At 49.6% G+C, this 12,055-nt stretch overlaps 1 gene segment (V, D, J or C); it reads right to left on the reverse strand.

The window, feature by feature from the left end:
- Positions 1 to 213: 213 nt before the first annotated feature.
- Positions 214 to 709, reverse strand: LOC138397173 (immunoglobulin heavy variable 1-2-like). The segment is given in 2 exon segments: positions 214 to 530; positions 613 to 709. Coding segments are annotated over 2 exon segments (363 nt in total).
- Between the last annotated feature and the right edge of the window lie 11,346 nt (positions 710 to 12,055).

The raw sequence follows: 12,055 nt of genomic DNA on the forward strand, positions 1-12,055 counted from the left end.
ATCTTCCATAGTTCTCTAAGCTCCGTTGATACGGTGACAACTGAATGAAATCTTTGCAATGTAATTAGACTGCATACACATGTCACATATTCCTTTTCCTCAACTAACTAACGCATATTGGGAAACATTTCAATCTAATGTCCCTCATCACTTTCTCATCCCCAGCACAGCTGCGTCTCCCTCAGGGTTTCCGACCCCTCAGGATGTGGGTTGTCACACTGTGTCTCTCGCCCAGTAATACACGGCCGTGTCCTCGGGTCGCAGACTGCTCAGCTCCATGAAGGCTGTGCTGGTGGACGTGTCCCTGGTCATGGTGACTTGGCCCTGGAACTTCTGTGCATAGTTTGTGGAACCATCTTCAGGGTCAAAACGTCCCATCCACTCCAGCCCTTGTCCAGGGGTCTGTCGCACCCAGTGCATGTAGTAGCTGGTGAAGGTGTATCCGGAAGCCTTGCAGGACACCTTCACGGAGGCCCCAGGTGGCCTCACCTCAGCACCCGACTGCACCAGCTGGACCTGGGAGCGGGCGCCTGTGCAGAGGAGACAGGACTGGGTGAGTCCCCCTGGCTGGGTACGGGCCCCTCCTCACCCTGGGACTGGGGAGCCCCTCACCTGTCGCTGCGGCCACCAGGAAGAGGATCCTCCAGGTCCAGTCCATAGTGAGGAGCTGAGCTGCCAGGGGCTTCTCCAGAGCAGGGACGTGGTGGTGGGGTGACGCTCTCGGGGCGCAGGCATAGCTGTATGTACCCCAGCAGACCTCAGGCCATTTGCATATTCATGAGGCAGGACGTTTTATAGCCCTAGACCTGCCCCAGTGTGAGAAAGAGAACCGAGATGATGCGGGGGCCACGCAACAGGGTGACGCTGAGGACAGGTGTCCCTGCAACCCCCTTGATTCCATGTGCACAGAGGTCCTCCCCCTTAGGGACAAGCCGCCAAATACACGTTCTTCACTGTGAACCCACGTGGGAAATGCACGGAGAGCCCTGGGACCATCTGTGCCATTTTATACCCAAAGGTCTTGTCCTTTGGATCCGTGAGTTCCCTGAAATTTTCTGCCCATTTGTATATAAAAATGTTCCCTTGCCCCCAGCTGCTTACTCTTAGCACATGCAGGAGGGCTAGAGACCCTTTGTAAATGTGGCTTTCATTAAAATATTGTGTTACTTAAACACAGCTGAGGAGGAATAACATGTCATATAAAATTCTTATTTTTGGTTTTTTAAAAAAGGAAGAGCCAGTCCCCAGGAGGAACCCCTCCCAGCCTCCTCTGAGCCTGCTGCTGGCGGCAGCCTGTGCTGGGTGCTCCTGAGCGCCCCCTGCAGCCCAGCCCCTCTGGCAGTGGAGGTTCCCTCTGGACTCACAGAGCATCTTCCTCCCAGTGTCCCCAGCCCAGGGTGACCTGGCTGTGCCCCAGGTCACATGCTCCTTCACTGACAGCATGTGCTTTTGACTGGAAAGGGTGAACTGGCCTTTCTAAACCCAGGGAGCTCTGCAAGGAGGCCCCAAGCAAGGATTCTGTGAGAGCCTCGGGGAGCCCCTTCCCTGGAGCTCCACAGGCCGTGGCCCGGCCACACCCACAGTGGTGCAGAAACCCTCGGGGCTTGGCAGGAGCCTCGTATGTCCTTGAAGTTCTTCTGGTTAAATGTCACTTTAACCCACAGCTCATGGGCCTGGCTCAGAGCCAGCCACACAACTACTGATCCTGCAGGGCACAAACGCACACACACTCACACACACACTCACACACACGCTCACACACACACACTCACACACTGTGGCCCGCGTTCACAGCAGCCGGAGTGGTACTTCCCTTCTTCCCTGCATGTGGCACATGGGCCGAGCCCACACACTGACCCTGGGCCTGGGTATGTCCCCTTGTCAGACAGACAACAGCAAACACCTCACAACGGGAGAAATGGACCTGCCCACGCTGTGGGTTTGCCTATTCTCCCAGCTAGAGGGACCCTGCAGATGCCCCTGGGTGGGGCCAGGGTTGCCCCTGGAGGGCCACACCCGGCAGAGCCATGTGCAGTCAATGCAGCCAACACCGAGCTGCCCGGACTGTGGGGAGGGCCACCCTGGCCCTGCAGCCCAGCAGGCCCCCTCTCAGGGGCACAGCCAGGAGCCTGAGGGCAGGGCCCTGGGGACCTGGATGGGGCATCTCCCCAGGTGGAGAAGCAAGAACTGATCTTGGAAGAGGGGACTCAGGAGGGACAGCTGGGAAGGTCCGAGTCCCTGAGGACCAGGGCCTGGGATGGGCCACCACCTGCTGCTTCCCCCATGGGGCATCTATTGTGGGCCATGTCCCTGTCCCATCTGGGCAGGGGGGATCCACGGGGTGACTGTCTTTTGCTTTTTACTTCTCAAGTCCAGGAACAGAAGAGCCGCACTTGAAAACCACAGTGGAGGAGACACGTCTGCTTCCTGGTCCTGGCTGCAGTTGACGCTGCACATGGACCCAGTGTCTCTGCTGAGGTGAGCAGGGGCTGCAGGTGGCCTGGGGAGGACACGGGTGATTGTTCCATGGACCTTGGTCCTCCATGCCATAGCAGGGCCCTTTGCAATGTGACTTCCCGGTGCCTCCTGCCCAGAGCAGGGGGCTGTGTTTGGCCCCAAACACAGGCTGTGCCCAGGGACTCCCTGGTGCCAACCACAGAGGCCATGAAGGTGCAGGGACGATGGGTGTCCTCAGTTCACTGCTGCCCAGGACACTGTGGAGACCAGTAGGGGTGTGAGCGGGGGCTGGGAGCCCCCTGGGAACCCACAACTGAGGGGAGTGAGGCCCTGATAATTCAGAGCAGGAGCTGTCGGCCAGCTCAGGTGGTGCTGCTGAGCCGGGTCAGCTCCTGGGTGGGCAGCAGCCGGGTGAGTGTGGCTCCTGCCCTGTGAGGGAGGCCAGGCTTCCCCGGGGCTCCCTCCTCACCAGCAAGGAAGGTGGCATTGACCATCCTCGTGTGCCCAGCCCAATGTTCATCTCCCCTTCCTGCCCTCCTCCTGGGCCCCAGGCCTTGCATCCGACACAGGGGCCGAGGCACTTCCTAGTCACCCCTGCACCTGCCCAAGCCCAGGGCGCTGCAGGAGAGACCTGGGTCTCCCTGGATCTGTATCCTGGATTAGCCCAAGGGATTCCCAAGGAAATGCTGAATATTTCCATGGGGGGAAGAGAAACTTTGCAAATACCACAAAGGATGAGAAAGAAATGAGTGTGAGGATGATGAGAGAGGGGCGCTGAGCATGTAGCTGCCAGAGGGTCCAAGTTCCTCTGGAGACCTCGGTTTTGTCCCCCTGTGTCTGGGCTCCCTACGTTCTCTTGCTCAGATAGACTTGTTATGGTCTGAGACTTGAGAAATGACCACCTAAAGACCGAATTGAGCCAAATCAGGAGTCTCTATTAGCTGGCCAGGGACTACTCTCTGCACCACCAAAGGCGGCACAGAGAGCAGCAGGCAGCCTTTGAAACGGAAAGTTTTTATATTGTAAGTTTGTGGGTGGAAAATTACTAAGATTGAGCAAGCACGTGTACAAAAAGCCTTGAGTGAGCATTACATCATTTTCTTATCTTTGGTGTGACAGGATCTGGGCCATATTTTGTTCATGCAAAACATGAGTGTTGTAATCGCTTCATGCAAAACGTGGGGCTGGAATCATTTTACGCAGAACATGGGTGTTATAGTCACTTAGGGATTTCTGTGTTGAGTGTACTGTCTTCAGTAAGCAGGAGCAAGCAGGTTTACAGAAGCAGAATGGCAGATTAGTGACTTTTCGGTGTGAAACTCAGACTGTAACATTCCCCACTGGTTTTGAGGAGGAATCAAATCATTGATTCTTTGGTATTAACATCAGAGACACGTTGATAGTGGGTTTGGAGGACCATAAATTTGACAGCTTGAACTCTTTGTTTAACATAAGAAATGAGGCTGTTTATGAGCCAGGGGCCAAGGAGCAGTGTCAGCAGAATGGGAATAACCGGTTTTGTTATGGCTGACAAAAGTGTTGTCGTCCACGGGGATTAGGAATGCTAGAGATGACAAGTGCTTTTAAACTTATCCCCCTCTTTTTTGATGTTTATAGTACTGTAATATACATCAATACATAGTGTCAAAAATTATCTTGCAAACCATCTATTTTTACATTTTTTTGGCTATCTGTATCACCCTGTCCTTCATATAAATGTTTTAAGTAAATAAGGTGTTTAGCTTATGTCTAAGGATTTATCTTTTAAGTACAGAGTGGAATTTTGAGTTTAAAGGCAGTCTTGTCTCCCAGCCCAGGAAGAGGGGGAGGAGGCCACTCAGAGACATGTCTTCAGAGGCAGCAGAGGGGCGGGAGCTTGGACAGGCTCTAGCCCAGCCTTTGCTGAGGCTCTCCGGGTCTGTCTAATTATGACAGTGTCATTTATTGTCTTTGTAAGCACCTAAGTGTAGTTTATAGGCTGATGGGGGGGGGGGTGTCGTCTGCTGGATTAAAACAGATAACTGGGAGGAACCAGAGGAGACTCTGGAAAGTCTTATCTTTAGTGGGTCCTCGGTGGGCCGGGCATCCATTTCTCAGGGAGTTGATCTGGGGTCGCCTTTTGATCCCCATGTGATGGATCCAGTGGCGCTTTCTGGCAACCCTCACGGCTGTTGGTGTTGTGAGGGTCACTGGCAGGGGTCCAGTCCACCCGGCCTCTAACCTCGCAGGCAGAAGTTTTCTTATCCAGACGAGGTCTCCAGGCTGTACCTGAAATAGAGCTTTCTCGGGAGTGGGGTTAGTCGGCTGAACATGATTTTACATAGGGTTGTGCTTTTGACATACGGAGTGTATCTGGTTTTTAGTAGGGCAAAGGGGAGGAGGCTTACTCAGTCTGCGCCAGGCTCCAGCTTTAATTTGTTTAATGTTTTTTAAAGTTTTATTTATCCTTTTTATCCGTCCTGAACTCTGAGGCCTATAAGCACAGTGCAATTTAATAATTGAGTCGTTTGGGCAATGAACGCCGGGCCATGGTTGGACCCCAGTGCAAGTGGGAGGCCAAATTGGGGAACAATTTCAGTCACTAACTTTTTTGAAACTACCTGTGTTGTCTCTGACTTCATAGGAATAGTTTTCACCCATCTAGAGAAAGAATAAATATAAGCAGGTAGTGATATCTGTATTTGTCTAGTTTCACTTTTGTAAAGTCCACTTTTCACTGTTCCCCCGGGGTTGTCACCTTAACCTGGTCCAAAAGGGGGGGTGGGAATTAGTCCTTTTATCTGAATTGACTTGTGCGCAGGTGAGACATCTCGTTGTTACCTGCTGGGCCATCTGAGGTGGCCGGGGAGTGCAGTAGTCCCTCTGGAGAAGTTTGGTCAACTTGGTGCTGCCAAGGCGGGCGTTCTGATGCATTTCCTTGATTAGCTCTCGTCCTAGGTGTTTAGGGACTAAGACTCTACTGTCCGGGAGGATTTTCCAACCTCCTGAATCAGTTTTAGTCTTCAGGGCTTTGCTTAATTTAACTTTCTCTTTGGTGCAGTTTGCGGAGTTTGCCAGGAGCCGTTCTGGCAGAACAGGGAGAGTTAGGAGAGTCCCCACTGGTTTTTGTGTGACTTTTCTTGCTGTCACGTCGCTGAAAGCACTGTCTATCGCCACCGGGGAGTCAGTCTGCACTTTTGGTGAAGTGTCCCACGTACCTGTGCCGTTGCAAAGGCTCTGCCCCGTCCTGGGGGCTGGGTCAGGGCTATGAGTTCAGCCTTCTGGGCTGAGGTTCCCTGTCCGAGAGCCTGTGCCCGGGTAACCCGGCCTGCAGTCACGACAGCCGCCCCTGCACACCTGGCTCCTTCTGAGACGTAGCTCTCCCATCTGTGTATAATTCTTCATTGGGGTCCGGCCACGGGCGGTCAGTGAGGCCAGCTCTCAGGTTGGTGACAGACTGGAGAGTTTTGAGACAGTCATGGAGTGGCTCCGACGGCTCATCTTCCGGAAGCAGGGTGGCAGGGCTGAGGGAGGCTGTCTTTGGGAACCGGATTCTGGGGGGTGTAGCAACAGCACCTGATCTTGGGTTATGCGGGAGTTTGAAAGCCACCTCTCAGGGGGGCTTTTTAGTAGAGCCTCCACTGAGTGTGGGGCATAATTATATATGAGTCTTGCCCCAAAATGAGCTTGGAGGCTTCATTTGCCAAGACGGCAGTCGCAGCAATGGCCCACAAGCAGCCTGGCCAGCCAGATGCTACAGGCTCCAGCCTTTTAGACAGGTGTGCACCCGGTCTGTTCCAGGGCGCTAGTTTTTGAGTTAGGACCCCTTTAGCCATCCCTCGGTTTCAGCAACATATAACTGGAAAGGCTCGGTCAGACCGGGCAAGGCCAGCGCAGCGGCACTCACAAGTGCCGGTTTGAGGCTCTTGAAGGCTTTAGCCTCGTTTTCAGTCCAGACCAGAGCATCTCTCTTTCCCCCTATGCCGGCATACCGGGGTTTATTATCTTAGCAAACTCGGGGACCCAGAGTCTGCAGTACCCCACTGCCCCCAGGAACTCTCATAATTGTCTCTTAGTTTGGGGCTGTGGGATCTTCAGGACAGCTTTAATTCTACAGGTGGGGAGGGTCTGTTTGCCTTTCTTTAGTTGGTATCCTAGGTAGGTTGCTGTCTGGCTATAAAGCTGAGCCTTTTTAGCCAGAACACGGTAGCCCAACTGAGCTAATTCTGTTAGCAGGTCCTCAGTAGCCCTTTTATAAGGGGCTTGATCCTTGGTGGAACTGGTGTTTATCAGAAACTCTATAGGTTTGTCCCCCACATTCAGAGTTACCTTGGGCTCCTGGGGGCTTATCAGAATGGAGTCCCGGCCCCGTCAGTCTGTGTCCTCCATGAGGACCGGCACAGGCTTAGCCACCTCCTGCTTTCAGTGACGACATTCGTTTTTCCAGTGCCCATGCTTTTTGCAGTAGGCACACTGGTCATGGCTTAGGCTGGTCTTCCTCCTCCTAGCATCCCCCTCTGGTCTTTTGGGCCTCTTGCCTTTTTCAGTTTTATATCTTTCTTGTTTCACTATAGCGGATACAGGAATTTTGACCATCCTTTTAGACTGCACAGTCCCAGGATGTTTTCTGTTGTTATAAATCTTCTGAGCAGGCCGGGCGCGGTGGCTCACGCCTGTAACCCTGGCACTCTGGGAGGCCGAAGTGGGCGGATCGTTTGAGCTCAGGAGTTCGAGACCAGCCTGAGCAAGAGCAAGACCCCACCTCTACTAAAAATAGAAAGAAATTATATGGACAGCTAAAAATATATATAGAAAAAATTAGCCGGGCATGGTGGCGCATGCCTGTAGTCCCAGCTACTCGGGAGGCTGAGACAGGAGGATCGCTTGAGCACAGGAGTTTGAGGTTGCTGTGAGCTAGGCTGACGCCACGGCACTCACTCTAGCCTGGGCAACAGAGTGAGACTCTGTCTCAAAAAAAAATAAAAATAAATAAATAAATAAATAAATCTTCTGAGCAATTTTTATTAACTCAGACAGCAATTTTTCTTTAAATCCTTCTAATCTCTGCAGCTTTCTCCTACTCTCTGGGGCCGAGTGAGTGGCAAAGGCAATATTAATGGTACGTCATTTTCTGTTGCCTCTGGGTCTATGGGAGTATTCAGGCGGTAAGCTTCAAAAAGGCATTCCAGGAACACCGCTGGGGGCTCGTTAGGCCCCTGTGGTCTCGCTTACCTTGGACAGATTAGTTGGCCTTTTAGCCGCTGTCCGTATGCCTCGTAGCAGAGTCTGTGATACCGATCGAGAGCCTCCTTACCGCGTTCCTCATTTGGGTCCCAGTGTGGGCTCATGGTGGGGAAGGTAAATGAAATTTGCCCATCAGGGCCACGGATTGTCTATGGATGACAAAACTCTTAGAATAGCCACGGGCAGAGAGACAGTTGACAAAGTTGGTTAATTTTATGGCATACAACAATGTACTGATAACCATAAGTATTACTGATTATATATATGAAGATATATCCATATTTTACAATTTAGAACATATATTAATAACATGTTTATAGAAATATAATGCCAAGAAAGTTAACAGCATCAATTCAGAGCTCCGAGCACTTGCTGGCCACTGCAGTGGAGGACGCCAAAGTGAGGATTTTTATAAAACCTGTGAAGCTTCTGGTATTTTGAAGGCCACAGTGGAACCACGACCTTCAGGATAAGCTGATGATCTTGGAGAGTGACAACCTTCAACTCATGACATGCGACCGAGGAGCTAGGTCTTCCTTCTCTTGCTTAGGATGCTGACTCCATCTGCCCCTGACGTCCAATAGGCACTTTATGCTGCTTGCCGGCTAGAAGGAACGTTCAGCTCTGTGTGCTGTGCTGCATTGTGTTGTCCAAGACAGAATATTTTATGTATTTTTGGATTTCTTCAGAAGTGTTGATAATTAATGTCAATTTGGGGACAGGAGAAAGTGACTGGAACACACTCTCTGCCTTTTGTGCAGGTGACAATATTTTCTCTCCTTACCACAAACATATCTAACTCAGAGAGTGCAGAGGGAAACACAGAACCGTGAATTCAGAGAAGATCCCCAGAGGAAACCGTTTTCTGGAGAGGAAGACACAACCCTGAGAGGAAACCAGCCCTTACCCTCCACCTGCACCTGCCCTGGGCTGACTCTGCTCCTGTGTCTTGGGCGCCCCCTGGTGGCCCCGCGCTGCCCCCGCAGGAGGTTTGTGTCTGGGCTCACACTGATGTCTCCTCACTGTGTCACTGGTACAGTAGTACAGGGCCGTGTCCTGGGCTCTCAGACTGTTCATTTGCAGAGACAGCGTGTTCTTGCTGTTGTCTCTGGAGATGGTGAACCGGCCCTTCACGGCGTCTGCGTAGTATGTACTACCACCACCATTACTAATGGTTGAGACCCACTCCAGCCCCTTCCCTGGAGCCTGGCGGACCCAGTTCATGTAGTAGTCACTGAAGGTGAATCCGGAGGCTGCACAGGAGAGTCTCAGGACCCCCCAGGCTGGACCAAGCCTCCCCCAGACTCCACCAGCTGCACCTCACACTGGACACCTGCAAACACAGACACAGCCTGGTCAGAAACTGCCACACACACCCCTGTTTCTCTCACTCACATCCCCTCACACACCCAATATCTCCAGTTCTCCATGAATTACCTTGTAACAGAGCCACAAGGAAAACCCAGCACAGCCCAGACTCCATGGTGAGTGTCTGTGTTCAGTCCTGATCACCGAATGGGGACACCTGGGAATGCCGGGGCTGGGGCTCCTGACCCAGAGCTGCAGGGTGAGGGCTGGGCTGGTTTTCATCAGCAGAGGGAGGGCCCTATTTGCATGTCCCCTGCTATATAGCAAGCCTTGGGTGGAACACCTGAGGGAGGGCAAGACCAGAACAAAACTGGGTGACTGGACTGTGATTGATAGCTCGTGTTCATTTATTTAAGTTCCAGAAACATAGAAACCATGTGCTGTAGGTGTGAAGTTTCCATGTATTTTACAGATGTAAAAGTAAGCCTAGACACATACGGAAGTTGTGTGATATGTGCAGAAACACATATCTGGGAATGTCGGTGTCTGGGCCATGATCTCGTCCTTTGAACCCACTGCCGGCCAAACCTGGACATGCCTAGGGTGGATTCTAGAACCCCAATTCTTTAATAACAAGATAAAGCCAGTTTCTTGCCTCTCTGCTTTTTTTTTTCCTGAAAAACATATAGAAAGCCTGGCACACAGGATTAATGCAGATAACTGAACCTAAAATCTCCCTTATTATCTATTTGTCCATTGCTCCTTCTCTACCAAATCATCTATTAATTGTTCATATTAACTTTAATGAGGAATAGTTGATATGCAGTGGCGTTAACACAGCTGAAGTGAACAAGTGAAAGATGCTGACACACCGTCCCCTGTCTGCGATATGGAGGAAATCGATTTCCCTCAATGTTGACACTTCTCCTTCTAAAATTCCTCCTTCTTTCTCCTTCCCTCTCCCTCCCTTTACCCAGGAACCTGCTAACATAGTTTATGTTACTTCAGTTTTCACTCTCTAGAATTTGTAACAGTGGAATCACGTAGCAGGTGCTTTTTGCCTATTTTACTCACAGCACACACTGTGGACGCGGCCACGCTGCAGTGAGCACGACACAGCCATTGCTGTCAATGATGTAGTGTCCTGATGCATCATTTGCAAAAAACACTTGGTTTTTAAGCTACTCGTTAATGTTGGCATTCTTTCCAATTCCTTGCTATTATGGATAAAGCTTCTCTTCACCTGGGAGAAGGAGGCAGCTGAGAAAACAGCTCTTCTTCTTTTTACATCAACAACAGTAACAGCAACATCATCATCATTCACATCAACACACCTGCATGAGCCACACATTAGCACATTTTATTTAATATTTCAGGTAATGGAAGTTATATGACTAAGAACAAACCTGAAATCTGCAGAGAGACCAGGACTTGCAGAACTTTTATACCACTGGTGGGACTGCAAATGGATGCAACCTCTGTGGAAAAGAATTTGCAGATACCTCAAAGAGCTAAAAATGGAAATACCATTAGATCCACCAATAGCACTATTAGGCATCTACCCAAAAGAGCAAAAGACATTCTATAATAAAGACATCTGCACCCGAATGTTTATGGCAGCGGAATTCAGTATTGCAAGGATGTGGAAACAACCCAAGTGTCCGTCAATTCATAAGGGCATCGTTCAAATTTGGTATATGTATACAGGGGAATATTACTCAATTATAAGAACCCTAGCACCTCTTCTATTTTCCTGGATTCAGCTTGAGCCCATTATCCACAGGGAGGTATCACAAGATCAGAGGAACAGCCTCCACATGTACTCGCCATGAAATTGGCACTAACTGATCAACACTATGGTGCTCACATGGTAGTAATATTTTCCAGCAATTAGGGGGTGAGGGGGGTAAACTCACAACTCATGGACAAGATGAGCGTTGTATATGGCAAGGCCATGATGCTAATCCTCGCTTGGGTGAGGCAAAGACATAAAATGTAGCCAAAACATTTCTACCATCATAGTATCCTGAAATAAAAAAAAAAAAAGAAAAGAAGAAGAACTGAAATATTCACAGCATCCTTTCTGTCACTGAACATTGAAGGTGCCCAGAAGCCATGAGAGATCACATGGAGCTTCTAGAGAGGTCTGTACATTTTCACAGCAAGGACCAGTGTGCATATGATCTGCGTATAGACACGGAAGAAAAGGCTTAAAGAATATAAAATGTGTGGCATGCGAATCTTTCCTCCCATTCTGTAGGCTGTAAGTTTGCTCTCCTGATAGCGTCCTTGCTGTGCAGAAGCTCTTTAATTTGATCAGGTCCCATTTACTTATTTTTGTTGTTGTTGTGATTGCCTTTGGGATCTGGAGGATGGACAGGCTTGAAGCTCTGACTCGGGTGGGAGGAAGGCAATTTATGTAGCCTAAAGATTTTTATGAAATAAAAAAAGATACGTGAAAAATTAAATAAAAAATAAAGAAAATTATACAATTTGCATAAAAGGAAATATACCTGGGTGGTTTTTTTTTGTACCATTACATTTAAACATTTTATTTTATTTTCATTGAAAAACAATGCATATATTTAACATGTGTTTTGATATATGCATACCTTGCATATTGATCAAATTAAGAAAATTATAATATTCCTCATCCAAAATATTTATCATTTTTATCGTTTCTTTTTCATTTCACAATATTATGGGGTACAAATTTTTTGGTTACATATAATGACTTTGACCCCCCCCAAGACAGGACTGTAGGAGTGCCCTCCCCCCACACAGTGGGCTCAACATGCATTAGTTGTAAGTTCACCGCCCACATCTCCACCTGTCGGGCACCCATTGAGTATTACTACCATGTGAACACTGTACTGTTGATCAGTCAGCACAGATTTGATGGGGAGCACATGTGGTGCTTGTTTCTCCATTCTTGTGATACCTCACTTAGTAGAATGGGCTCCAGCTCTATCCAGGATAATACAAGAGGTGCTAGATCACCATTGCATTCTGTGGCTGAGTAGAACTCCATGGTATACAGATGCCATATTTTATTAATCCACTCATG

This window comes from Eulemur rufifrons, chromosome 2, assembly GCF_041146395.1.
Source record: "Eulemur rufifrons isolate Redbay chromosome 2, OSU_ERuf_1, whole genome shotgun sequence".
Lineage (NCBI taxonomy): Eukaryota > Metazoa > Chordata > Mammalia > Primates > Lemuridae > Eulemur > Eulemur rufifrons.